At 44.9% G+C, this 27,132-nt stretch overlaps 1 protein-coding gene across 1 annotated transcript in view; it reads right to left on the bottom strand.

Annotated features, from left to right (window-relative positions):
- APOB (apolipoprotein B) overlaps positions 1-26,286 on the bottom strand; it is a 42,511-nt gene extending 16,225 nt beyond the window's left edge. The window contains exons 1-20 of the mRNA XM_004028908.4: positions 26,089-26,286; positions 25,738-25,776; positions 24,586-24,701; positions 23,168-23,313; positions 20,206-20,359; positions 19,349-19,504; positions 17,833-17,957; positions 17,065-17,150; positions 15,548-15,767; positions 14,598-14,825; positions 12,176-12,293; positions 11,917-12,063; positions 10,634-10,845; positions 10,135-10,372; positions 9,098-9,274; positions 7,233-7,424; positions 5,821-5,988; positions 5,127-5,338; positions 2,019-2,201; positions 1,299-1,420 (exon numbers count right to left, since the gene is read on the bottom strand). Of these exons, the coding sequence (XP_004028957.3) occupies positions 1,299-1,420; positions 2,019-2,201; positions 5,127-5,338; positions 5,821-5,988; positions 7,233-7,424; positions 9,098-9,274; positions 10,135-10,372; positions 10,634-10,845; positions 11,917-12,063; positions 12,176-12,293; positions 14,598-14,825; positions 15,548-15,767; positions 17,065-17,150; positions 17,833-17,957; positions 19,349-19,504; positions 20,206-20,359; positions 23,168-23,313; positions 24,586-24,701; positions 25,738-25,776; positions 26,089-26,158 (3,109 nt within the window). The 5' untranslated portion in view covers positions 26,159-26,286. The remainder of the gene's footprint in view (positions 1-1,298; positions 1,421-2,018; positions 2,202-5,126; positions 5,339-5,820; positions 5,989-7,232; positions 7,425-9,097; positions 9,275-10,134; positions 10,373-10,633; positions 10,846-11,916; positions 12,064-12,175; positions 12,294-14,597; positions 14,826-15,547; positions 15,768-17,064; positions 17,151-17,832; positions 17,958-19,348; positions 19,505-20,205; positions 20,360-23,167; positions 23,314-24,585; positions 24,702-25,737; positions 25,777-26,088) is intronic.
- Between the last annotated feature and the right edge of the window lie 846 nt (positions 26,287-27,132).

The raw sequence follows: 27,132 nt of genomic DNA, 5'->3' as shown, positions 1-27,132 counted from the left end.
CTTTCTACCCAAGATGCCTGTCCTGGTTCCTTGCTGCCCTTGCCCTGGGCTCCATCTCCCCAACTCCCCCTTTCTTTGTAACAAGATTCCCGGCATCCTTCAATCCATAGGCTGGTCCATTTTATATCCTTTGTAAAACAATGTTTACCAAACACTATTTCCCCAGCATGCCCTGCTCCTCCAGTGCTTTCTATCATGGGATTTTCTTCCTAGTTTAATTCTGTGATATGCTATCCCTATATAAAAATTTTTCCAAAGTGAACACCTAAATGTGCCCCATTCCCTAAAACCTGCTCCTCGCTATCCCTATATAATTTTTTTTCCAAAGTGAACGCCTAAATTTCTCCCATTCCCTAAAACCTGCTCCTCCAGTAGCCCTTTCCATCTCAATAAATGGAAGTTCCATTTTTCAGTTGCCCAGGCCAAAAACCTTAGGTTTGTCTTCATTCCCCTTTTCCTCTTACACTCAGCATCCACTGTATCAGCAAATCTTGTCAGCCTAATCTTCAAAATATGGCCAGAATCCATCCCCTTCTCATATCTCTTCTGCCATTGCCCTGATCCAAAACAACACTGATTCCTGCCTGGATTATTGTGATAACCTACATATTAGTTTCTCTGCCCTTGTCTCCCCATAGTCTTTTCTCAACATAAACATAAATCAAATCATGAGGACTCCCCAGTGGCTTTCGTTTAATTCATAGAAAAAGCCAAAGTTCTTACCATGGCCTATGAGATTATCCTTCCTTCACCTCTCCATATCTCTCTGTCCTCATCTTCTACCTCTTTTCTCCCTGGTCTTTCTGCTCCAGCCATACTGTCTTCCTTCCTTTCCTTGAAACAAGGTAGTAGTGTGTCAGCCTCAGGGCCTTTGCACTTGCTGGTCCCTCTGCCTGTAACAGTCTTACCACACGGCTTGTCCTCTTATTTCTGTTAGGTCTCCTTATGCTCACTTTACCAGGGAGACTTTCCCTTATTATTCCAAATGCACTGCTTTCCCTGCCCTTCTTCCTCCCTCCTACTCCTAGCCCTCCCTAGACCAGTCTACGCTCTGTTTTCCTCCTCAGTACTGATCTGATATTCCAAATATTAACTTGTTTGGTTGTTCACTGTAACTTCCATGAAGGCAGAGACTCCATTGTTCACTGTTCTAGCCCCAGGTCTTAGAATAGGCCTGCCGCTTAGTGGGTACTCAGTTAACCTATTTGTTAAATAGGTTAAATTACATGTGTTCTCCTCACGAATTCTGAACCTGAGACTGCAAGAAGAGATGAGGCAGCTGTGTTTTGAATACTCACCTTCTGCTTGAGTTACAAACTTCAGGGTATCCACCAAGGCTCTGTCCTCTCTCTGGAGCTCATAGGTTGCGCTGACAGAATACTGCTCAATCTCTCCTGTAGGCCTCAGTTCCAGCTCTAATCTAAAGACGTTACAATGAAGACAGTGCATAATGTTAGAGCTTTCAAGGATGGTGATTATGTTCCCAAAATAATTCAGCCTCAAATGCAACAAAAATATGGTCCTTATTTTAACATTGTCTCTTGCCCTTAACTAAGATGATCTTTTTGATCCCTCAGTCCTACAAGAACCCAAGGCAAGGGCAGACACCAGGATTCCCAAGACTTTGGACAAGCAGAGCAGGAGTTGGCTGCTTGTTTCAGCAAAGCTGAGAACAAGCACTGAAACTTGGGGGCTGAAGACAGGGAGCCACCTAAGTACGGTGAAGACTTCAAGCACATTGGTGGGCTCCAGGAAGCTCATAGCGATGGGTCTGGAGGCTCAGAAACATGGACACTGAATTAGGAGCAAACTGGGATCTGTGCTGTGATCGCATCCCATGCACAAGGAAGCAAAAGGTGACACCCAATGTGTTGGCCAGAGGACCCTGCTTTAAATACCCAAAGATGGTGCAAACCCAGAGGGCTAGTGACAGCGGCTTACAACACAGAGTATTTTTTCCTGTGCCATGCTAGGTGGAAGGTGAGAAAATGCTGGGTCAGGCACTGAGCATCTCTAACCTGCTGTCCCCGGTCAGCGGATAGTAGGAGGCGGAGTCTGTGGAGCTGGCGTTGGAGTAAGCGCCTGATGTGCAGTAATTCAGGCCAGGAAAGACTTGCTTGCAAACTGACCAGGACTGCCTGTTCTCAATGAGAGGTGGGATCACCTCTGTTTTGGTGGTAGAGACCAAATGTAATGTGTTGCTAGTGAAGAACAAAAATACCTGAGTTATTGCCAAGTCATGAATCCAAATGGACATCACAAATTCTCAGGGTGCAAATAGCCCCTTATCCTCCTGTCTTCCCTCAGTCCACACCTATCTCTAACTATTTAATTTACTGAGAAACAAATAATATTAGAAAGAACATCAACATGACAAGCCATGAGAGTGACTCTGAAGCTTCTGGCTGAGTTCTTTCCATCTGTTACCTGTAATCCCCACAACAGTAGGCTTATGGTTCTCATTTTACAGAAGCAGAGGCTCAGAGATGTTAAATAGCTGATCACTGGGGCTGAACTTCAGTGTGCCCCTTCCTTCCTACAATGCAGGGCAAGAGAAACTGTCTCTTTCATATGAAATCTCCTACTCTCTACCTGCTTCCTTCCACCCGCATTAAGCACGCTCAAGTCTCTTCCCCTGTGCCCCTCCCCTATGCTCTTTTCTTTCTTTTCTTGCTTTCTCATCTTCCTCACCATCAAGAGTTGTCTGCCTTTGCAGTCTCTACTTCCTCCCAATGTGCTCTGACTGCTCACTCCATCTTCTGAAAATGCTTTCATCAATGTCTCTAATGCCATCCTTGCTCCTACATCCAATGGGCATATTTAGGTTTCATCTTCCTTGACCTCCCAGAAGCCTTCCATAGAGTTGCGCACTCATGACCAGACTAAGACGCTGGAGCCTCTCACATCTGAAGAGATGATGGCACCTTCCTTCCAAGTGTGTACTTAAAAACTTAGTACATGTAAGAAAGTTCAACATTGGCCTGGTTTTTTCTAAGGATGCTTTCTTTGAAATAGCACATTTTCCTCCAAGTATTGTTTCTCCAAGTTGGGGGTGCCACAAGACCAAGCTTTGCTGATGTGCTGGAGTCCTAATGCCAGCTTTCGCTTACCCATGGGGTGATCTCCCCTGTGGCTGCTCTTTGGCTTCTGTGACCTGTTATGGCTTTGGTTCTGCTTCTGCTTCTCTGGTCACTTCTTCTAACTCATTGCTGGTTATTCCCCTTCTTCCTTTATATGTTTGTCTTCTCCATATTTCTGTCCTCATCTCTCATGTCTCACTCTACACCAGTTGCTGTTTAACCACAACAACCTCTGTATACTAATGATTCCCAAATCCATATGTGGAGCCCAAGCCTCTTTACTGGGCTCAAATCTATAGGTCTATTTGCCAGCTAGATTTCTAAACTGGTTGTTTCATAGGAGGACATCAAATACAGCACATCCAAAACTGAATTTGTCACTTTCCTTGAAACCAGAAGCTCTCCCACTGTTGTTCTTATTAAAATGAAGGGCGCCTCCTTCCTCTTTTCTTCTTTCTTTTGCCTTGTCCCCATACCCAGTTAATCACCCAGTACTTATGATTCTGCCTCTTAGAAAGTTGTAGAATCTGCTCACTCCTTTCTACACCTGGCTTTCCTCCACTGCAGGCCATTATCAGCTCTTAGCCACATAGGATCGTAAGAGATGCCCAATGGTCTCTTTGTGTCCAGCTGTGCCTCCTTCTCACCCATCTTCCACACTAGAGTCAGAGTATTTCTTCTAAAACCTCACCCCTGTCTTATTTCTGCTCCCCTTTTCAACTCCTGTGCCTTCAAAAGAGTCCAAACTCCTTAGGATGGCTTTCACAGCTGGGCATGCTCTCTCCCCTGCCTACCTCTCCCCATCATCTCTGAGCCCCTTACCATTCTGCACTTCTTCCAGTTCCTTGAACCATATTCCTTTACCTTCAGGCCATTACACGCTTTTCCTTTTGCCTGGAACACTCACTCCTTTCTCCTTTGCCTAAATGACTCTGACACAGTCCTCAGTTATCAGGTCAAGTACACTTGCTTCAGAATGCATTCCCTGACTAGCATAGGCTACATGATATAAAATTTCATGGTACTCTAATACTTTCTATAACTTAGCCCTTACTCTATGATTACTGCTTGCTTAATTGTGTGTCTCCTTTATAAAATGTAAGCGTTCAAAGGTCAGGGATCTTGTGTGTCTCACTCAACATACGTGGTATATATTAGGCAATTAAATATACTATTTTTTGTTTTTTGTGAGACAGGGTCTTGCTCTGTCGCCCAGGCTGGAGTGCAGTGGTGCAAGCATGGTTCACTGAAGGCTTGAACTCTTGGGCTCAATTGATCCTCCTATCTCAGCCTTCTGAGTAGCTGGAGCTACAGGTATGTGCCACCACGCCTGGCTAATTTTGTTATTTATTTTATTTTTTTTGTAGAGATGGGGTTTTGCCATGTTGCCCAGGCTGATATCCAAACCCCAGGACTCAAGCGATCCATCCACCTGGGGCTCCCAAAGTGCTGGGATCACAGGCATGAACCACCGTGGCTGGCCAATTAAGTATTATTTTTGAATGAACACGTTAATGTGTCTAAAATATGAAAACTAAGGTAAATCAATGGTTGAGGGTGCCACTTAAAATGGAACTCTCCATAAGAGGCTGTATTCCATTATCACGAGGTTAGGAGTTTCATGCTTTACCTACCTAGCTACCTCAAATCAATATGTTCTTACGTATTTTTTGGGGGGGAAAATATTAATTTTCCAAACATGATCTCTCCGGAGCTATTGTTTCTTCATTCTCAAAACAAATAGATAACAAAAAATCACAACTTAATAAAAACTAATTAAGCAGTAGGTCTTAATAAGTCTCAAAGCAGAAAGATAAAGGACAGTTTAGTAAAATGTGAAAAGTAGAAGAAAGGCAATTATGTAGTTATGTAGTAAGTCTAGGCTAGAATTAAAATAGGTAACCCGGAATCTTTCCTCTCTACTCCTCTCCTGCTTCCTCAGGATCTGAATGATCTCAATCAACTGTTTAGCCTGGCAAAATTCTGCAGGTACATTCTCTTTTCTCTCTTTCAAACTGGTTAGGCAGACTTGGCTGAAAGAATTACCCTCCACTGAGCAGCTTGACTGGCCTCTTTGGGGAAGGAATGATAAACTTCAGCTGCCCAGCTTTTAGGGCAACATGAGCCTCCAGACCCGACTCGTGGAAGAAGTTGGTGTTCATCTGGACCCCACTCCTAGCGAAGTCCGGAATGATGATGCCCATATTTGTCACAAACTCCACAGACACGGAGGGTTTTGCCACCAGTTCAGCCTGCATCTATAAGTCAGAAAACAACCTATTCAGATTCATTAAATACTTCAGTCCCCTGTCAGTCAGATCAACCACCCTTTCTCACCTCCGGGCAAAGATTTCCTGGATAACTCAGACCTTTGGAAACATTACTGGGATTTGTTTGGAAGAAGGAAAGCAAGTTCTCAGTTCTCTAGAGTTGGAGTATACTACCCAGAACTAGAAAGTACCTGAGTTAACGTTAGGCAAAACCAGATTAAAAAGATGATAGGAATACTCATTTATTGAGAGAACTGAGTTCTTGTCTTATGGCCATACCACTACTGGAGCTAGTGAGGTAGTGCATTCTGGTGGAAGCTTGAAGTTTTTCATAAAAAAATAATGAGGTGATTACAATGATGAAGTATTTTGTCTTGAACTGGAAACACATTTTTAAATGTGTTTTAACAAGAAATGCACCCTGGAAGAAAGTAATAACCTAAGAAATCAAAAGGCAAACAGAATCTTACGTTGGCTACTTCCAGTTTTACTCCAGCCTTGGCTCCGGGAGCAATGACTCCAGATGAAGATATTTGCAACTGTAATCCAGCTCCAGTGGGGAGTTCAAAGGCATTCTCCATGAAGATGTAGTGAAGAAAAAAGTCATTCTTTGAGCCTTTCCTGATGACCTCTCCAATCTGTACACCCAACAGGGGAGAGCAAATAAAAGTAAGTCTTTTTAAAGTCGGTTTTGTTAATTACAACCTCCCATACATTGGAGAGTAATTCCTCTTTATCTGGAAAGGAAGGACTAGCATATTTTGATGAGCTGAATAGTTTGATAAATAAAGATCAGACTGATGTTTTTACCATTTTCAGTGAATCAGGATATAAGAAATTTCACTAGATAGATATCATGTCATTTTCAACTGGATTCAGAAGGCTCTTAAGAATATTGCTGGGCCTCAGAGCTTTATGGACTTTAAGTATCATATATGCCATGGCTTAATTCTGGTGTTCTGGAGTCTGACTGTAAGTGAAGGTGTACTTGAAATGTATTATATTATGGTAAAATCAATTTTTTGAAACCAAAGTCCTATTGAGATGATGTACATATCAATTTGCATTGGGTTTTATTTTTTAAATAATATTTCCATAAAATAGCTTGAGACCTGTTTTCTTAAAGTCAACATTTTTTAAATCAAGCCATAGGAGTACATTTATATATTTCCTTTTATTAATTAATAATAAAAATTATAGCATATTTAGATAGTGAATTATAGTTTGCCAAATACTTTCTTTTATAATCATTGTATCATTTCAATCTTAAAAGGACCTTCAGGTCATTTGCAGTGGCTCACACCTGTTATTCCAGCACTGTGGGAGGCCCAGGCTGGAGGATCACTTGAGGTCAGGAGTTCGAAACCAGCCTGGCCAACATGGTCGTCAACAGGCTTGCCTCTACTAAAAATACACAAATTAGCCAGGCATGCTGGTGCACGTCCATAGTCCCAGCTACTTGGGAGGCTGAGGCAGAAGAATTGCTTGAACCCGGCAGGCAGAGTTGCAGTGAGCCGAGATTGTATCACTGCACTCCAGCCTGGGAGCAAGACTCCATCTCAAAAAATTAAAAAAATAAAAATAAAAATAAAAGGACCTTCAGCAAAGGTAGAGGAAGGTATACCGAACATTGTTTTCCAGATGAATAAATTAATGCTCTTAAAAATACAGCTAACATTATGAATAGCTTAATTTCTAAACGTTAACAGTTCCATGTGATCCAAGAGTCATCTTCAGTGAAATTCAAGGCAAACCTCCATCTTTGAAGAAAGTACAAGCATCTTTTCTGGCTTGTGCAGCTGGGATCGTAAGGGAGTCTGGGCGATCTAAAAAAAAACCAACGTCTGGTCTCATGGGCCCCCAGTGGGGCCTGCTGACTTACCATCTGGGGGATCCCCTGCAGAGTGCGGGCACCCATCAGAAGCAGCTTTCCCAGGAGCTGGAGGTCATGGAGCCTGGCAAAACCAAGCTCCTCTCCCAAGATGCGGAGGTAGGCTCTGGCTTCCGGGACTTCTTTGGATTTCAAATCTTTAATCAGCTTCTCAACACTGAGCATCATTCCATTTACCATATCCTGAGAGTTTAGTAATAAAATGGCCAGTGAGATGTCAGCAATGTCAAACACCTTTCAGTTCCCAATGTGGGACCTGTCTGGTGCAGCCAGGATGGGCCTAAAAAAATGCTCCAGGTGAGGAACAGGGAGACACTGAAGTCCAGGCTAATTCCTCTAAGCAGAGATTAAAGAACTAAGGTCTTGTCAGGGATAGTGGCACTCCTAAAGCTATTCTTAATTTAAAAATCTGTAGACATAGTAAGATGTGGTGGGGTGAGGGGAGGGGTCCCTATTCTCCAGTATGCCAGGATCCTCAAGATTAGAAGATCCTCTATCCCCCACCCGTTCCCTGCTTAGCCTTCTCTTCTTTGACCAGTGAAGACTACAAGGTGTTTCTTAAGAAAATGTAGCTGTTATATAAATTCACCAGAAGTTTGAAAAACACTTGATCCTAGACAAGTTCTTCTCAGAGAGAAGAAGAATCTCAGAGATGGATGCCCAGGCATTGGGGAAAAAAAAAAAAAATGTGAAACTGACAGACTCAAAGCAGATCAAAGATCCTCGGCCTCAAGTGGGGGTCAGGAAATTAGAAGACGGAGCTGGTGCTCAACAGTGAGCTTGGAGGGGTAAATTACTGCCTTGCTCTGCAAAGTTGAATGTGCATACAAGTCACATGAGGTCTTGCTAAAATGCGCTTCTGATTCGGTAGATTGTGGGTGAAGCCTGAGAAGCTGTATTTCTGACCAGACCACACTTTGGGTAGCAAAAAATTCAAGAATAAGCTCCAGATCATACAACCTATTTTCCTCCTTAAATGGGGGCTCATTGCTAGCTTCAAAGTGGAAGTTTGGTCTCATTTGCTAGTGCACTGATGGGAGTGAGAGCCAAAGACAGCAGTTAATAATAATGAAAATATTAATTTAAAACTCGTAATAGTGTCTGCTTATTGAACAACCAATGCCAGCATCAGGCACTGTGCTTGGCATTTTAGATGCCTTATTTCATTGTCTTTAAATAACCTTGTGAGGTTTGGACTGTTATTAGTAGTCTGGGATACAGACAGAAGCAGATACACATAATATCAACCAACTTCCCCAAGTGCGCATAGCTTCAAGACAGGGAAGTTAGAATTAAATCTATGCCCAGAGTTCATACTTTTTTTTTTTTTTTTTTAAGATAGAGTCTCACACTGTCACCCGGGCTGGAGTGTAACGGCGTGATCTCGGCTCACTGCAACCTCCACCTCCCAGGTTCAAGCAATTCTCCTGCCTCAGCCTCCTGAGTAGCTAGGATTACAGGCACCCACTACCATGCCCAGCTAGTTTTTTGTATTTTTAGTAGAGACGGGGTTTCAGTACGTTGGCCAGGCTGGTCTCAAATTCCTGACCTTGTGATCTGCCCACCTTGGCCTCCCAAAGTGCTGGGATTACAGGCATGAACCACCACACCCGGCCCAGAGTTCATACTCTTGTTATCCTAGAGTACTTATTGTGAGTCTGGTTTCTGGGCACACTGAATTCAGGAGATCTTTAACTGCAGAGGATACTGGCCCTTACCCCAGCAGGTCTGGTTGATAAAAACCATAGTTATCCCTTCAGTTAGATAGTATTTTGATGACTTCCATGCTTAGAAAAGAATTGTTTTTGCATTGAGACCCAAAGCTTTCCTTAAGAAGATACTTAACAAATACACACCTGCTCACGTTTATCATCTTTGGTATAGCCAAAGTGGTCCACTAAGACCTTAGAGACACCATCAGGAACTTGACCATTAACCCAGTACAAAGCTTTGTTGACACTGTCTGGGAAAAATCCTTGCTTCCCAAAAAGAGCTTCCAATGTTGGCTCAAAGCCTTTTCCTTCCAAGCCAATCTGAGAAAGAAAATCAGACAAGAAAATGGCATCAGGTTTCTTTGTTGTATGCCAGCCTAGTAGTCCCCCCTCTTGATGTCCATTTATCTAAACAAGTATTTGAATACCACAAGCCAGGAGCTGACCTTAGCATTTCACAGGAGCTGCTTTATTAAAATCTCACTAGAATCTTGACCTTATTACTTGCTTTTTTCTAGAAGAGGCAGCTAAGGTTCAGATAGGACAAATAATTCAACAAAGGATTCAGAGTTGGGAGTGATTTGAGATTTGAAGCAGATCTGACTAGGCAGCACATATGCTTCCTTGGTTTTGGTACTTAAAGACGAGACATTTGCATTTCAATTTTTTTTTTTTTTTTTTTTGAGACGGAGTCTTGCTCTGTCGCCCAGGCTGGAGCGCAGTGGCGCAATCTCTCGGCTCACTGCAAGCTCAGCCTCCTGGGTTCACGCCATTCTCCTGCCTCATCCTCCCAAGTAGCTGGGACTACAGATGCCTGCCACCACGCCCGGCTAATTTTTTGTATTTTTAGTAGAGATGGGCTTTCACCGTGTTAGCCAGGATGGTGTCGATATCCTGACCTCATGATCCACCCGCCTCGGCCTCCCAAAGTGCTGGGATTACAGGAGTGAGCCACCTCGCCAGGCCTGCATTTCTATTAATGTTAAGAAGTCATGCTTCAGGTGACCCATAGCGGGGAGAGAGGAAGGCGGGGAAGGAGGGAAAGAAGAAAGCCTCAGAATCATGGTAGGAGGTGCCTGGTGGTTCTTAGTTTTCCTCTGGCTAGCTCCTGGCTCCCAGGGACTCTCTGTTTATGATGCTGTACAAAATGGGCTAGAGAACCTCAAACTCTTCACACTTACCTCGATGAGGTCAGCTGAAGCAAATCCAAAGGCTGTGAGGGTAGTTTTCAGCATGCTTTCTTTAGGAAGGTAGTTATTTGGATCAAATATAAGATTCCCTTCTATTTTGGCTGAGGCTGGGTCAAGTGATGGAAGAGAAACAGATTTGTAGAGTTGATAGTTCCGAGAGAATTTTCTGAAGTCCATGACAGTTGGAAGTTGAGATTCTTTCAGAGCTTCTTTCACTAACTTTTTCAGACTAGATAAGAAGAAGTATATTTTGAGCTGACACACCATGTTATTATCCTTTGACTCTTGCACCCCAAGTAAATATGGATTTCCAATCACTACCAAAATGTCTGGATTTCATTGACCCTAAGGCTTTGGGTCTAGATCTGCTACACATTTGCACAAGTGTTTGTTTCAGAAGCAAGGGCAGACAGTGGCTATGCCAAAACCTAGGGTTGGAATTCCAGCTCAGGGCCCTCAGTGGTATATGGGGTGAATAGCTCTTACTTACTCTTGGATATCCAATTCTTCTGAGTTCAAGATATTGGCAATATGGGAAGCCACAAAGTTCTTCACTTGCTCATTCTGTTCCCATGGTAGAAGTTGGACAATTTTGTTAATATCTGCCTGTGAAGGACTCCTCATCAGCATAAGATAGGCAGCCAGTCGCTTATCTCCCGGAGAAGCATCACCAAGGAAAGTCTGAAGAAGAACCTCCTGGTCCTGCAGTCAAAAGAGGAAATGGTTATCACTGTCCTGTGGTCAGAACACAGAACATGCCTGGCAAACACTGGCATTGTCTGCTAGCTCTTTCTTAAGCACAGGTCTAATTTCTCTGTAATCGTTCTTCGAATGCTGGTATTGAATCTTCTTGCCAGTGTTTCCTAGAGCACTATCAAGTAAGGGTTCCCAGAAGAAGCCTGTGGAGTGCCTGTTGAATTCAATTCCATTAAAACACATAAATTATGGCCAAGTTGTGATTTGTTTGGAGATCCACCACTAAGTGAAAATCAAGTTGTTTTAACGTAAGTTATTTTAATGTGAGGATAAAGATGAGAAGGGGTAGTAAGAGTTTGGGGCTAATAAATAGGGTAGTTTCCAAAGTTCTGGAGTCATTGCACCTAAGAGGGGGCCAAGTTGGCTATCCTAGCCTAAGCTTATTGGGGGAAAACTAAGCATGTTTTTCCATGATGAGAGGGATGGTCAATCTGGTAGGTGGACGGTAGGTAGCAAAAACATCTCACGTTCTGCATGTTGACATAGCAGCAAGGTCAAGTATTTCTCTCACGTCACATCCTGCTAGGCAGTCAAGTCAATAGGCTTGTTGAAATTTGCAATTAGAAAACAGTAGAGGCCAGGTGCAGTGGCTCACGCCTGCAATCCCAGCACTTTGCAAGGCTGAGGCAGGCGGATCACCTGAGGTCATGGCAGAACTCCGTCTCTACTAAAAAATACAAAAATTAGCTGGGTGTAGTGGCACATGCCTGTAATCCCAGTTACTCAGGAGGCTGAGGCGGGGAGAATTGCTTGAACCCAGGAGGCAGAAGTTGCAGTGAGCCGAAATCATGCCACTGCACTCCAGCCTGGGCAATAGAGTGAGATTCCTTCTCGAAAGAAGGAAGGAAGGAAGGAAAGAAGAAAGGGAGGGAGGAAGGAAGGAAGGAAGGAAGGAAGGAAGGAAGGAAGGAAAGAAACAGCAGAATAAAGTCAGTAGATGAAATCTAGAGTCTTATTCCCCTAGTACCTTCCAAATCCTTGTTAATAAACTTTCAGACCTCTTCTTGTGGACTTTACCTTGTCTTTAGGCTCCATTTTCCGCAGAGCCTGGATGGCAGCTTTCTGGATCATCAGTGATGGCTTTGTACTTTGGACACATTTCAGGATTGAAGACTTGAGTTCTGGAGTTAACTGCTCCATGGTTTGGCCCATATTTCCAATGACCTGCATTGAAGAAAAGAAAAAAGAACCCATCAGGGTGCAGGAGAGGGAAGTAAAAGGTGTCCAGGAAAAGTGCTTCTGAAATGATGTATGTCATATAAAAGACTGAGATTACCCGCAGAATCAAATAGGTGTAATCTTCATCCCCAGTGCAGTCATCTTGAATCTGTTCCATCAGGTAATTAGCAATGTCCAGCAGCTCCTGGGTCCCTGTAGGGTTTGTCTTATGATAGCTACAGAATAAGAGAAGAGAGTCAGGACTTGGTAACCCCAGTTAGGTTTGTCTTAAAACCCAAACTTGTGAATTAGAAAAATAATTATAAAATTCATATGGAATCCAAAAAGAGCCTGAATAGCTGAAGCAATTTTAAGCAAAAAGAACATAGCTGGAGGCATCACATTACCTGACTTCAGATTATACAACAAGGCTATAGTAATCTAAACAGCATGGTACTGGCATAAAAATAGACACATAGATCAATGGAACAGAATAGTGAACCCAGAAATAAAGTCACATACTTACAGTAAACGGATCTTTGACAAAATTGACAAAAACATACACTAGGGAAAGGACACCCTTTTCAATAAGTGGTGCTGGGAAAGATGGATTGCCATATGCAGAAGAATAAAACTGGACTCCTATCTGTCACCATATAAAAAAATCAACTCAAGGTGGATCAAAGACTTAAATATAAGACCTGAGACTATAAAAATGCAAGAAGAAAACCTAGGGAAAACTTCTCTGGACATTGGCCTAGACAAAGAATTCATGAATAAGACCTCAAAGGCAAAGACAACAAAAACAAAAAATAGACAAATAGAACTTAATAAAAGTAAAAAGTTTCCGCACAGTAAAACAAATAATCAACAGGGTGGACAACCTGCAGAATGGGAGAAAATATTTGCAAACTATTCATCCAGTGGGGTACTAATATCCAGAATGTACAAGCAATTCAAACAACTCAACAAAAAATCCCCCAAATAATCCCATTAAAAAGTAGGCAAAGGACATGAATAGACATTTTTTCAAAAGAAGACATACAAATGGCAATAGGCATATGAAAAAATGCATAACATTACTAATCATTAGAGAAATGTAAATTAAAACCACAATGAGATAACATCTTACAAGAGTCAGGAGGGCCATTATTCAAAAGACAAAAAATAACAGTTGTTGGTAAGGATACAGAGAAAAGGAAACAGTTAATCACTGTTGATGGGATTGTAAATAAGTACAACCGCTATGGAAAACAATACAGAGATTTCTCAAAGAACTAAAAATAGAACTACCAATGAATCCAACAATCCCATTACTGGGTATATACCTAAAGGAAAAGAAATCATTATATCCAAAGGAAACCTGCACCCATATGTTTATCGCAGCACTATTCACAATAGCAAAGACGTGGAATCAACCTAAGTGTCTATCAATGGACGATTGGATTAAAAATGTGAAATGTATGGGCAATAAAATGCTATTCGGCCATAAAAAGAATAAAATCATGTCATTTGCAGCAACATGGATGGAACTGAAGGTCATTGTCTTAAGTGAAACAGGACAGTCACAGAAAGACAAATATTGCGTGTTGTCATTTATAAGTGGGAGCGAAATAATGTGCACACAAGGACATAGTGTGTGGAATGATAGACAATTGAGACTCAGAAGGTGTGGAAGTGGAGGGAGATGGATGGTGAGAAATTACTTAGTGGGTACACTATATGTTGTCTGGGTGATGGATACCCTGAAAGCCCTGACTTAACTACTGCACAATCTATTCATGTAACAAAATTACAATTGTTCCACATAAATTTATATAAAAATGTAAAAAAGAAAAAGCAAAAAAATTTCATCAAAAGAAAAACCTGCTAGCCTGAGAATATGGTGAAACCCTGTATCTACCAAGAATACAAAAATTAGCCAGCGCATGGTAGCATGCACCTGTGGTCCCAGCTACTCAGGAGGCTGAGGTGGGAGGATCACTTCAGCCCAGGAATTTGAGGCTTCAGTGAGCCGTGACTGCATCACTGCACTCCAGCCTGGGTGACACAGTGAGACCATCTCAAAAAAAAAAAAAAAAATTCAGAGGAAAAAACTGCTAACTAATATTGAACTGAAGTTAATAATATGCATGCTGTAATACTTAGGGGAAAGTGTGTTGATGTTTGCAATTTACTTTGAAATGCTTCAGAAAATAAGATGAATTAATGGATGGATGTATATGTGATAAAGCAAATATAATAACACTTAAATAGTAGGAGATAGCTGGTTTTCTAGGGGTTTTCCCTGTGAAATTCTGTCAACTTTGCTATGTTCAAAAACTTTTATAATATAATGTAGAGAAAATATTTTTAAAAATTCAGTTTGTGTTTGCTGATTTCTTATTTCAAGTCATTACCCCTAAATGATAAAGAAAAAACACAAGAGTAAGGAGCAGAGTTTGAAAGTGGAAGGAGGGGTTCAGTTTTAATACAGAGATGCACAGAGGTGCACGATGTTCCTCTGCTCCTTGGAGGAGAAATACAGTGTGGAAACTCACTTGTTGACCGCGTGGCTCAGCGCATACAAGGTGGCTCGGCTGCGCTGATCCCTCGCCATGTTGAAGATCTCTCGCAGCTGCTGTGCTGAGGGCTCGGGGATCAGGGCCACCAGGTAGGTGACCACATCTATCAGAAGGGGGTTGGCATGCACACGTTTCAGCCACTGGAGGATGTGAGTGGAGCACTGGGGCTGTCCACACTGAACCAAGGCTTGTAAAGTGATGGGGCTGAGAAGAAAGACATGGATAAAGTTATACAGACCACCTTCAGGGCACATAAAATATTGCTCATGGTGTGTCCTCTGCCAGGAGAGCCCTTAATCACCTCATTCACTATTCAAATCTAACCATCTTTCAAAACCCAACTTGGAGCTCAGAACCATGATGCTTTCCTTAGGAATATTACCCACAGAAGAAGCCCAATCGAGAAAAGTCCCAAGAGGGGACTGTGGATCTGTAGCAACAAGAAGACTTATCACAGTCCTTTGGCCAGCACACAGAATATGCCTGGCCAACATTAGCTGGGTCTCATTCCTAGCCTCAGTCTCTTCTCTCGCCTTCATAGCACTTAAAGCCAGTGCCTTGAAGGGTAGAGAAATCATATTATATTTTTTGTCTGAGTTCTCTCTCCACCAGCCTATAAGCTTCTGGACAGCACCTGCAATAGACCTAGGAATTAAAAGTTACCCATCAAAATGTGGGAACTATTCTCCTTCTATTTTAACACACAAATACATAGCTGCCTTGAACACAGTATGCACGTGTGTGTTTCATGGAACTCTTAGCACAGCAGCTGATAGTTCTCTATCCAGCAATCATGAACTGATTGACTAATTGATTAACTGGATTGATATCCAAATGGTCCCTGAGATTCTCCATTTGGCCAAGGTTTGAAAGTTCAGTCAGTTACCATCAGTTTTATAAAAAGTTGAGCTGTAACCATTAGATACCTGGACACCTCAATCAGCTGTGGCAAGAGAGATGTGACTGCCTCATCACTGAGGCCTCTCAGCTCAGTAACCAGCTTATTGAAGAGATTAGCTCTCTGGGTATTTTGCTCAGAGATGGTTAGCTTTTTCAATTCCTGGAGAGTCTTCAAAACAGCTTCGGCCTGCTTTGGAGGTGATGTGGATTTGGTGCTCTCAAATGCGAGGCCCATCTTCTTAGTACCTGGAAGATGGAAAGTGTCAAAGGAAGTCTAGCTTTCTTCATCTCAACCATATCTTTGTCTACTGGAAGCTGGAAATTGTGGAGTATCAGCACAGGGGAAAAGGGAAGGAAACTATCCTGTATTCAATGCCTGCTAGATCTGGCTCTGCCATAGGTGATGGACTTGTTTTCACTGACTCATCATCCTATCCCTGTGGGGTGGCATTATTGTTCAATTTCACGATAAATTCAGCCCTGCTTCTGAGACCCACAGAGTTTTTGGGCCATGTAAATTGCTCATCCCTGGATCTCAGCTCTGAGTCCCAGAGATGAGACAAAGAGATGAGACCCAGAGATGAGGAACTGTGACCCAGAGATGAGCAACTTAGGTTTCCCAAGAGCTCTCAGGGTCTAAGAGGTAGAGCTGAAGTGGAATCCAGACTTGTCTGAGTCTATCATCAGGTTACCCTTAGCTTGAAATAATTGGTGAGGAGGTGCTACTGTTGACATGGTTACAACTGGGACCAGGCACATGGGTGCTTATCACCATTTCTTCTAATTGGGTCTACCAGCAGCCTGTGGGGAGGGGAGACACTTTTGTGTCCTCTCCACCACCTACTGTGACCTATGCCAGGAAGAGAGGTAAAAGTCATCATGGAAATGTGGTGTAATGAGAATAGTCCTGGCTTAGATTACAACCTGGCACTTATTTGCCCCCCTCTAATATTCTGCAGCCTTGACTACATCAAACTCTAAGCCTCTCTGTGTCACTGTCTCCTCTGTAGAATAGGTATAAAATCACATCTCTACCACCTGACATCACAGGTTGCTATGAGCAAAAAGGACAATGAGGTAATGTACAAGAAGGAATTTGGACAGATATAAATACAATACAATACTGGGTAAGGGTTGGAGTTGAGATTGCTAGAGTTCCTTCTTCCTCTAAACACTGACTCCTGAGGTTACTATCTGGCCGGACTCTGAAGGTTCTCTCCCACTTGGTCCACCTCGTCTGGGACAGCTCTGGATCTTATCACAGGATGGGTGATGTCAGTTCTATCAAATATGTCATGTTAAACTTAGGATTCCAGTTTTCTATTTACAAATGCCTAGGTAGCTTTGGGAACTTCTTTTCCTTTATGCCATTGCAACTTGACATCCTGAAATGAATTTGCTTTCTCACTAGAGGTAGCCAGAACACCAGTGTCCGTATCACTTGTTAGTCAGCAGACATTTAACAGGGCTCAGCAAGTGGCTAAGCCATGATAGGCACATCTTGAGTAGATTTTCCAGCAACTATGTGGACAGAAACTCTTACCTTCACCAAAGAAGCGGCTGTTGATCTTTGGTGTGTCTTCAAGTTTCAAAGTCTGTGTCACTTGTGCCACCATCCCATACTTATTCCTGGTAACCAAGGAAGCACACCATGTCACGGATGGCCAGAACATACTATTCTTTCCATGTTGAAGGTTTTCCCTGTCTCTGCATCTACCCAAGTCCTGCCCATCTTTCAAAGCATGGGTAAATCCAGCCATTGTTGGCCCTGAATGAATAACATCCACCTCTTCCTGGTCACGCTAGTTATCCTCCCATCAAAAAGACATGCATGCCTTATACTCTCCACTAGTCTGGAGTGGCCAGAGGTAGGAACTAGTGCAATGTCTCAAAATTCTTTCGTATCTTCCACAACATAGAGCCAAGAATATGGCAGTTACTCAATATATATTCATTGATTATCAGTTTTCAAAGTGGATTTGGATACACAAGTTTCCAGTCAATATCCCAAATCTTCCATGAAACCTTTTCTAACCAGGGTACCCTGCAGTGATCCTGAGGTTTTCTGGATCTACAGCCCTTAAAGAATGGGTCTTAGATATCTTTTGTTGGTCTTGGATTGTTTTGCATGCCTAGGACTTTTCTGCCAAATGGCCTGTTAGCTTAAAAAGGGGGACAGGGAGGGGCGGCATTTTATCCCTCTCCATTCCTCCCTCCCAGGCACAGGTTTGCCTGGAACAGAGCACTTGAGAAATGTTCAGTTCACACTGACCCATTAAATGACAAATCAGGGGTGCATCACATGACCTACTTGTAGGAGAAAGGCAGGAAGAGGTGTTGCTCCTTGCAGATGGCTTCTGCCACATGCTTCCTCTTAGCGTCCAGTGTGTACTGACAGGACTGGCTGCTGCTGATCAGAGTTGACAAGGGGCGGGTCTATGAAAGAGATTGGAGACAAGCATTTTGATCAGTCCCTGTATCTTCTGTTAAAAGCATTTACCTTCAAGGTAGAAGGGAGCAGGAGTCCTGTACCACTAGATAAACTCAGAGAAAGAAGATAACTGGGTACTTGACATTTAGACCAGGGGGTGCAACAAGTCGGCATCCCCAAAGCTGAGCCAAGCTGTAGACTCCTCTTCTTCCACCCTCACTGGACAAAGTCTAAACTTTGTATCCTCCACGTGCCCATCCCACCACATAGCCCCTCACACACCTGCTCAGTAACTTTTCTTTGCCCAAAAGCCCATTCTTACATGTCTCTTTCATTTACATATTCTTTGCATTTTTTGGGTTCCTGCTCCATATCTTCCATGAAATGTTGCCCACTGAGCTACATGAATAATTCTTTCTCCTTCCTGGTCAGGCCCAGGACTTCTTGTCTGCACTGTTCAGCTTATCACCTTATTAAGTATACCATGTATACTTTATTGACCTGGCTCCTGCATTAGACTGGAAGCATCCTGAGGGGAAGGTCCATGGTTCATCTGCCACTGTCCCTTCCTTGGTGCTGCCGAGAGTGGGGTTGAGCAAACAGCAGATGCTCAGAAAAGACCCCTAAGCCGGTGCATTATCCTCTTCTGACTGTGGCACTCATGGTCATCAGACTCCCTGTTTTCAACCCTAAGGACAATGACCAGGAACAGCACCCAGCATGACAGTGATTGCCCAAGTTATTCATGTTCACTGAGACAGGCTGGGGCTCATATCAGGGAAGATGTTGCAGGGGTCAGGCAGGCTCAGGTAATATGGTGCTCCACGGCCCCAGTTAACAGAGAGGAGAGGGTGCTCCAGGCCGGTGGCAGTGGGGCCATGTTTGGTCAGGGTGGTACTGGGGGTGGAAGGACAAGAAGCTGGAGCACTCTAAGTCACTCCACTTCATGGGATGAGGGAGAGGGGGAGAACACAGGTCTTGGGACTTCTTCAAACACCAGAGGCTTGGAGCTGGCACAAGGAGTCCTTGTGCAGGAAAGAAAAGAAGGTGGTTTTGCTGCCCTGCATCCATCCCCGGAACCTTCTCAGGGGTGAGCAGTCATTACTCTCAAGTGATGAGATTAGAGGCAGTTTGGTGCCAGTGACAGAAGGACAGGAGGAAAGACAGAGCTCTGGGCTGGGAGGGAGGAGCCTGACTCAAGCCTTGGCTCAACTGATCCCAGGCCATGAAGCCTGGGCAGACCTTCCCATGCCTGCTCAGGGTCCTATCTCTAGTCTGTATAAAAAACAGCCTGGGCAGGCTGTCCTCAAAGGTGCCCACTAGCTCAAAAATTCTGGAATTGTATTAATAAGAGGATGCTCCTTGGTGTGCATGACAGTGCTGACATGGGACTTACCATGCCTTTGATGAGAGCAAGTGGGCTGATGCCTGTGCGGATGGGCTTGAAGCGATCACACTGCCCCAGGTCTCTTTCAGTGGATATTTCTGTTGCCACATTGCTCTTCCTCGTCTTGACGGTAAAGTGAGTGGAGCAGTTTCCATACACGGTATCCTACAGAGGAAGAAGATGCAACCACATGTATTCAACACGGGCAACATCCTTGGGTACTTGGGAGGGATGGGGTGGGGATCGTGAAAGAAAAGGCAGAAGGAATCTAGCTTTGGGAGGGACTTTCTTTTTCTTCCTATGCAGAGTGTGGTCTTGCTAGTGCCTGGCCAGCCCAAGTTGGGAGAGAGAAAACCAGTTAAAGGTGGGTCTGCAGAAAGGCCTCCGCAGGTTGCATCGCTGTCTTCTCCCAGTATGGTGTCGTAGAGAAATCAGAACACACAAAAGTGCTCATGGGACTGAGGTGAAATGAATTCTGTCTCACAGTGAAATCTGAAATTCGTAAAAGAGACCAGCAACAGATCCCATTATTTTTGGTGTTTAAAATACACACAGGATTTACTGTGTTACACCATAACCCAGCAAACACAGGTGAACAGCATCAAACAAAAGCAGGGGTGGGGTGGCCAGGACTCCTCAATAACTGTTTTAAAATTAGACCCAACCTGATAAGCCTGCTTGGGATGATCTGTCAGCCTAAGGGGCAGGAGGAACCTCGGGCACCAGTATGTCATGCCAATCCAGGGCTTCCTATGTAACTAGTCATGGAGCTGACTCAGTGATCTGCTTTGTATATGGTAGGACTGGTCTCTAACACATGAAGATGGATTTCAAGGGCCACTGCTATCAGCTTTCTAAATCCTCACCAGAAACAACACTTGCTCGGCTTCTTCTGTCTCTGGGGGAACCAGGAGGGCAGAAATGATGCCCCTCTTGATGTTCAGGATGTAAGTAGGTTCATCTTTCTCCGGGTAAAGGAAAACTCGCTTCCCTTCTGGAATGGCCAGCTTGAGCTCATACCTGTCCCAGAGAGAGGATGGTCACGGAAATGTCCTTCTCCATTACAACTTGCTGGAAGTAAGCTGGGTGGCACTGAAGTTTCTTTTCTCATATTTTTTTAACCAATTGTTCTTCTGACATCATTTATTTGTAAATATAGAATATAGCTACACATAGACATACATTTTCAAAAAAGTATGCACATATACATAGGTTTTGGTGATTCTATTTTTTTTCTTTTTTTCTTTTTTTGAAATGGAGTCTCGCTCGGTCACCCGGGCTGGAATGCAATGGCGCAACCTCAGCTCACTGCAACTTCCACCTCCTGGGATCAAGTGATTCTCCTGCCTCAGCCTCCGGAGTAGCTAGGACTACAGGCATGTGCCATCACACCCAGCTAATTTTTGTATTTTTAGTAGAGACAGTTTTCACCATGTTGGCCAGGCTGGTCTCAAACTCCTGACCTCAGGTGATCCTCCCTCCTCGGCCTCCCAAAGTGCTGGGACTACAGGCATGAGCCTCCAGGTCCAGCCGTGTTTTAACTTTTTTTGCTTGGCTCATCCAGCCCTGCTCTGTTCTCCACCCATATCAGTCTCTTTGCCCATCCTCCCCATACGGACACCCGAGTTGTTGTTCCATTTGTTTCTGCACACTCATACAATCCTCTGTAAACATGGGTAAGTGCAAACAGAGTCATACAAAGATTTTGTCATTGTTTTATACAAGTGGCATTGTATTATGCATACTTGTATCTTGTTTTTCTCACTTAATTATACTTCACAAAAATCCTTCTGAGTCACTTGGTATAGCTCTAACAGATTTTTTAAAAGCTGCATGCAGAACATTCCATTCCATGGCTAAATATAATTTATTCACACATTGCCCCATTTGATGGCATTTGCCCTCTCTCTTTCTGGATTTTTTTTAAACCACACAAACAATACCAAAACAAACATCCTTATGTGCCTATCTTCACACATTACTGCTTTTATTTTCATGGGCTAGAGTCCCAGAGACTAAAATATCTGTGTCAAAGGGTATTAAGTATTTTAAATTACAGTAGATATTGCCTGATGGCTCTCATTTCCACCAGCAGCTCAGGACAGCACACTTTTCCTCACTGGCCTGCCAGCAACAGGTGCTATCACTGTTTTCCAGTTTTGCAGTATGATGGGTATAAGCAGATAAATATCTTGTTGTTACATTAATTTGCATTTCTTGACTACCAGTGAATTGGAGCTTATTTTCATACACTTGTTGGACAGTCATTCTTTTGTATGGTGTCAGGCCATGGCTGAAGCCCATGCTGACTTTGGTCTTAGGGATTTCCCAATGGGTACTCTCTGAGTTTCTGAGGACCTGGCTGCAGCCACTCTGGTTACATCAGGAGGAAAAGGTGATGGACTTATCTCCCACAGCCTACACCCTCTCAGAAAGTTCCCAACACGAAGAAATGATAAATGTTTGAGATGATGGGTATGCTAATTACTCTGATCTGATCACCACACATTACATGTATCAAAACATCACTATGTTCTCAATAAATATGTATAATTATTGTATGTCAATTTTTTAAAAAGACAGTTAAAGTCATGAAGATGCAAACATGGAAAGCCCTCCTTTTCAAGAACAGGAGTGTCTTCTGTATTTGGAGAAGACCAAGGGCCAAAAAATAAACCACTCTTTCCTCCTGCCACCATACCCCTCTCCCTCATATACAGTTAAGTCTTGGAGAAAATAAAGCATAGGAAAGAAAGAAGCCTCACAGCCTATTTTGGCAAGAAAGGGCTGGCATCTGAATCTAATGTTTAGCAAAACTGAAAAATGGGCAAGGATGGTGATATGGTTTGGCTCTGGGTCCCCACCCAAATCTCGTCTCGTAGCTCTCATAATTCCCACGTGTTGTGGGAGGGACCCGGGGGGAGGTGATTGAATCATGGGGGCAGGTCTTTCCCGTGCTGTTCTCGTGATTGCAGATGGGTCTCGGGAGATCTGATGGTTCTAAAAACAGGAGTTTCTCTGCACAAGCTCTCTTTGCCAGCCGCCATCTACATAAGATGTGACTTGCTGTCCCTCACCTTCCGCCATGATTGTGAGACCTCCCCAGCCACGTGGAACTGTGAGTCCAATAAACCTTTCTTTTGTAAATTGCCCAGTTTCAGGTATGTCTTTATCAGCAGCATGAAAACAGACTAATACAGACAGAGTTTTCTGATGCTACCAAGTTAACAACTCTATCCTGCCTGTATTCATACACACCTAGGACCCTACAAACTGTGATTGAGGATGAGGCAGGGGTGATGTTGAAAATATTTACAATGGGTGCGACACGGGCCCTGACCACTCAGCAGAGATGCAGCTGCAGTGGCCAATCAGCGTGCAGTGGCTGAATGCCAGCCTAGGAGGGGAGCCACCGAAGCCTTGGTGCTCCTCTGCCCTGCGCTGAACAGACCCTGCCCCGCCATGTGCCGGCCACAGCAGCCAGTGCCTCTGGGACCCCACACCAAAGACCACCAAGCACTGGTCTTGACTAGTTCTTTAAATAAGAATTCACTTGTTTAAACAAAGCATCTCAGTTTTATAATCTCAAGAAGTTTAAAGCGTGAGATTTTTAGAAACACATTAAAATGATACTTAAAGGAACCTAACTAGGGAAGGGTAACTAATGCTTCTCTCTTTTTGATGATTGTGAAAACTCAGCAATTCCCTGATCCACGATGGATACGGAATACAAATACTTACAGTGACATCCGTGCCTGGTGCAAACACACAAGTTCATACCTCAGCGGACACACACACATGCGTGTGCTCATGTACAACATGCCTTACCTGGACATGGCTGCAGCAAACTCCTCAGAGTTCTTGGTTTTCTTCAGCAAGGCTTTGCCCTCAGGGTTGAAGCCATACACCTCTTTCAGGGTGCACTGGCTGGTCTTCAGGATGAAGCTGCAGGGCTGGGGAACCTCCAGCTCAACCTGAGAATTCAGGGTAGCAGAGCATTGAGGTTGTCTATCAAGAATGAGAGGCGGCCCCTGAAGCCCGGGGCTTAATCTCTAATCAGAGCACCAAAGGGGATGGTGCTGGGAACACCACTGCCTGCGCCTCAACACCACATGCCTTATCAACATGCCTCCTGGGTTCTCTGTGCACCAACCTAGACTTAGTCCTATTGCTGGCCTTTTCCCCCTCCCGGGTAACACGTTTCTTAAGTTTGCCCCTAGGCACGGGAAGGAGGATGTCCTTTTATTGGTTCTAAAGTTACTCACTTTAATTATAAAGAGCTGTGGTTAAATAGAAGTGCCGCAGACTCGGAGTGAAAGTGAAGAAGAAAAACAGAAAGCAGGAAGAGGGCCATCCTTAGTTTCCACAGCAAATGTCTCCTTAATGTCACCCAAAAAACTGGTTATATCTATTAGGGCCTATTTAGAGCTTTGCATATAGCTGGAGTTTCAACGGATTCCTACTTAGTATCCAGCGCTATTCAAATAACTTTATAGAAATGTTGTACATGTGTGCTGTTCAATATGGGAGCCGGTAGCCAGGGTGGCTGTTGAGCAGTTGAAATGCAGCTAATGTGACAACGAATATGAATTTTTAATTTCATTCCATTTAAATAGCCCAATGTGGCTCATGTCTACCATATTGGACAGCACATACAAGAGCTACAGTACTCTCTAAAAAAAGGTGACTGCTCAGCTTGACTTCCCCACCCAAACCCCAATAGCAGCCTATAGATCTGCTCCACATGTACGTAACATGAGTACAACCAGTCTCAATAATAAGCAAAGTTTTATTTTAGAACAAACTGTATGTTTATATTTTTTTCTTCTTTCCATTCATTTTTCAGCAACAGATTCTGTTTGACTTAAATTATAAAAACTGCATTTCACAGTGCGATTCCGAGTTGCCTGCCTCCCATAGCTCACCTACTGGGCCTCTCTCACGCTGAAATCTACAGACCCACACTGCTGCTAATCTAGATCATGGATTCCTATTGCATCTGGGAAGTTAACGGGAAAATACTTCTGACTTGCAAAATTTGGTGGGGGCAGACCACATCTCAGCAATGTGGCTGACTTACAAACAGAGGCAAAGTCCCAGTGCTTTGATCAGATTACAACAGTTCTGGGATGTTCTGCGTTTGCTCAGTACACAACCTCCGGGAAGGTCGCGTGTTGGGCGCCCGCTGGAACAGGGCTGGGGGAAAGCTGTGGGCTCTAGGTCCCTCCTGCCTGCATCCTCCATACCTTGCAGTTGATCCTGGTGGCACTTCTTGAATCAGCAGTCCCAGGGACTCCACTGGAACTCTCAGCCTCATAGTTGTATGTGTACTTCCGGAGGTGCTTGAATCGGGTCGCATCTCCTAACGTGGGGAGAAATACGTCAGCCACATAGCAGAAATAGCTCTCCCAAGGACAGCCAATACTAGGCAGAGAGGGGCAGTGGCATAGAGAATTAAAAATGGTAATTAAACTCAAATTATTTTTTAATTGACTTTATACTTAATTTTCCTTTATAGATTTGACTTCTCCATTATGTTTTTGCTGAGGCTAATGTTTAAATTGGCTGGCATGTCTTGAATATCTCATCTGAGGCACACGGAAGGGAATGACAAGTGTCAAGTAATGGGGCTCAGAAAATCTGCATGAGAGACCCTCTGGTAAATTAAGAGATGACAACATTACGCAAATAGTACTATCTCTAATGCTTTTTTAGCTTGAAAACGCCGTAATTCCGTGACTCTAAGACTACCAAATACTTAAGGCAAAGTTCATTAAGCATTAAGCGTAACTAACTTAACAAACTCCTAGAAAAGAATTTCTGGAGGTTTCCACTGTAGTTGAGAGGAATTTTCTGAACAATTGAAGAAAAAGAACATCTGGGTCCTGAGCCCAGCTGCAGTGATGCCAGATGGCCACTAGATGGCGGTGCTGCCCCATCAGAAGTCCGCCCCGCGGCTCCAGCACACAGGATCCCGCTTGGAGGCCAGTTCCTTTAACCCCCAGGGGTCAGGTAAATAGGAAGGGGGTGGAGGTTCGATTTCTTCACAAAGGTTAAAGTCAGTATTTCCTCACCCTCACATGCTTCGAATCAATGACTAGTCACTGATAAACAGGACAGTGATGTTTCTTCAAAGTGTGCACAGGCCAGCGGAGAGACAATCCCTTCCCTCCCCCGCCCCCAGGCTGAACTTTCGGGACAGAACAGAAGGCCAGGTAGAAGAGAGTTGGCATCCCTTGGGTGTGGGCAGAGGCTCAGGGAACTTGCTTCCTGGGGTCAGAGCGAGGCACACCACGATGCCATCTCAGCCCTGTAGAGTGGGAGGCCCTCAGGGACCAGGGTGTAGGAGAGGGCACGGGGCTGGGCGCCCTTCCACGCCCCATGCGCAGATGCCTTACTTGGACAGACCGGGCCGACATTTTCCAGCATTTCCTCTTCTGTAAGACAGGAGAAAGAAATCTGTGAGCTTCCCACGTCTTCCCAGCGGGTGCTAGGGCCCGACAGGGGGACCACCGGCACAGGTTTCACCTTTCAGGAGGGAGGCAGGCTCCGGAGACCCCCTCCTCAGCCCCTCCATCCCGCGCCCCCCATCCTGAGCCTGCAGGGGCCGCCAGCTGGTCCAATCCCCCCACTCGCCCTGGACCCTGTGGCTGCCCTCCCTCTGGCCTAGGCCCAGGCTGCCCCAGCCAACCTCGTGCCGCCGGCTCCCTCTCGCTCCCTTTGCGCCCGCAGCGCGGCCGCGCACTCACCGGCCCTGGCGCCCGCCAGCAGCAGCAGCAGCGCAGGCAGCGCCAGCAGCGCGGACCTCGGCGGGCCCATGGCCAGCTGCGGTGGGGAGGCTCCTGGGCTGCGGCCTGGCCTCGGCCTCGCGGCCCTGGCTGGCTGGGCGGGCTCCTCAGCGGCAGCAACCGAGAAGGGCACTCAGCCCCGCAGGTCCCGGTGGGAATGCGCGGCCGGCGCCCGCACCCCATTTATAGGAAGCCCAGGCTGCAAGAGCGCCAGGATTGCAAAAGGTCCAAAGGGCGCGTCCCGGGCCTGACCTGTTTGCTTTTCTACACTGGCTTCTCTTTGAGCCTTGAAGAGCCTCGGGGAGGGGGCCCACCTGGGATGCAGCCGCAGCCACCAGGGGCTGGGTCCCAGGTGGGTTCCCTTCCCCGAGCGTCTTCAATGCTCTGGCGCGGCCCTTCCTGTGTCTCAGTGGGGCCATGGCCGGCGCCTCAGGGTCTGAGAAGCCTGCCCTGACCAGGGGTGCCTTCTTCAGATGACCCACCATGGGGACAAAATCTCTGCTTCTCCTGGGCTGAATTGGGAGCCACGTGGAGAACCAGTCCTGAGCCCTGTCTTGGTGGAGACGTGTTCCTATGGGTTACTTCTTTTCCATTTTGGTGGACCTTGGATTTGCACCCACACCCTAATCCTGATCAGAATCTGTGGCTGTGGGGTTCAGCCCGTGCTGGGGGAGGAGAGAGAAGGGGGATGCAGGGAGGTCTGGTGAGTGACCAGTCTCTGCCCCTGAGGATGGGTGGCCTGCCTGGTCCCAGCAGGAGTCCAAGTGTCTGTCTTCAAGAAACCCCAGCGAGGAGAGGCCTCTGGGGAAGAGCAACCTCCCAGGGCGCACCCCTCTTGTGCAAAGTGTTCTTGGGTTGTTGAGAGGAGGATTTCCCTACCTGCACCAGCTTCTGGGTTTCCTCCAGTGGTGGGGAGGCGGACGAGGAAAAGCAGAGTAGTGGACAGGACACGTCATGTTCCTCATAGACATCTGGAACCTTCTCATGCATCGTTTCCTTCTCTTC

The sequence above is a fragment of the Gorilla gorilla genome, chromosome 12 (genome assembly GCF_029281585.2).
Source record: "Gorilla gorilla gorilla isolate KB3781 chromosome 12, NHGRI_mGorGor1-v2.1_pri, whole genome shotgun sequence".
NCBI classification, from domain to species: Eukaryota; Metazoa; Chordata; class Mammalia; order Primates; family Hominidae; genus Gorilla; species Gorilla gorilla.
The sequence above is the reverse complement of the archived record's forward strand: the minus strand, read 5'-3'. Positions and strand labels throughout refer to the sequence as shown.